The sequence below is a fragment of the Eimeria mitis genome, genomic scaffold (genome assembly GCF_000499745.2).
Source record: "Eimeria mitis Houghton genomic scaffold, Emh_scaff3674, whole genome shotgun sequence".
Classification (NCBI taxonomy): domain Eukaryota; phylum Apicomplexa; class Conoidasida; order Eucoccidiorida; family Eimeriidae; genus Eimeria; species Eimeria mitis.
In genome coordinates, this window is record NW_013572015.1 from 2,416 (window position 1) to 3,052 (window position 637).

The 637-nt window shown below is 53.5% G+C and overlaps 1 protein-coding gene across 1 annotated transcript in view; it reads left to right on the forward strand.

Annotated features, from left to right (window-relative positions):
- Positions 1 to 637, forward strand: part of EMH_0068390 (uncharacterized protein) — a gene marked incomplete at both ends in the record, with an annotated part of 2,173 nt that overhangs the window by 1,286 nt on the left and 250 nt on the right. Inside the window, one exon of the mRNA XM_013498737.1 lies at positions 319 to 635. Within this exon, the coding sequence (XP_013354191.1) occupies positions 319 to 635 (317 nt within the window). The remainder of the gene's footprint in view (positions 1 to 318; positions 636 to 637) is intronic.

Here is a 637-nt window from a genome sequence, read left to right on the forward strand (position 1 = left end):
CCCCCCCACAGGTACGGTGCAGTCACAGTAGGATTTAGCTGCTGCTGCTGCTGCTGCTGCTGTTGCTGCTGTTGCTGCTGCTCCTGCTCTTAAGGCTGTCATTCGTGCAGGTGCATGCACTCCCCGTGCACGCCGCCTGTCGACCGATACTTTCTGCATGCAGCACAAAGCCCCAAACAGATACCCTGGCAGCTTCTATCCTTTGGTTTATTTTGCTTCTAGGTTTTTGTTTCTCCTTGGCATCTTCTTGTTTCGTTTGTAGCTTTTTGTTTAGCTTTTGATTTGTTTCTCTTCTTTTTGCTGTTGTTGTTTCAATAGGCTGGGTGAGGCCTCTGCCGCAGGAGTTGGAGTTTGTTGAGGCTGACGTCCGTACAGCCGGCGAGCTGGAGCAGCAGCTGCAAACAGCTCTGCAGCAGCTCATAAGAAACCGCTATAGCAGCAGCAGCAACAGCAGCAACAGCAGCAGCAGCATCCATGCAGGATCAGGGGCCTTCTTGGGGGGCCCCGGTGCTGCGAGGAGTTCAACAACGTGTTCATGGGGAGCAGCATCAGGACTTGGTTGCGAAGCAAATGCAAGTGATGAAGCTGTGCAGTGCATAGCGTTTGCAGAGGAGCCTGTGGCTGGGGTGTATGCGGT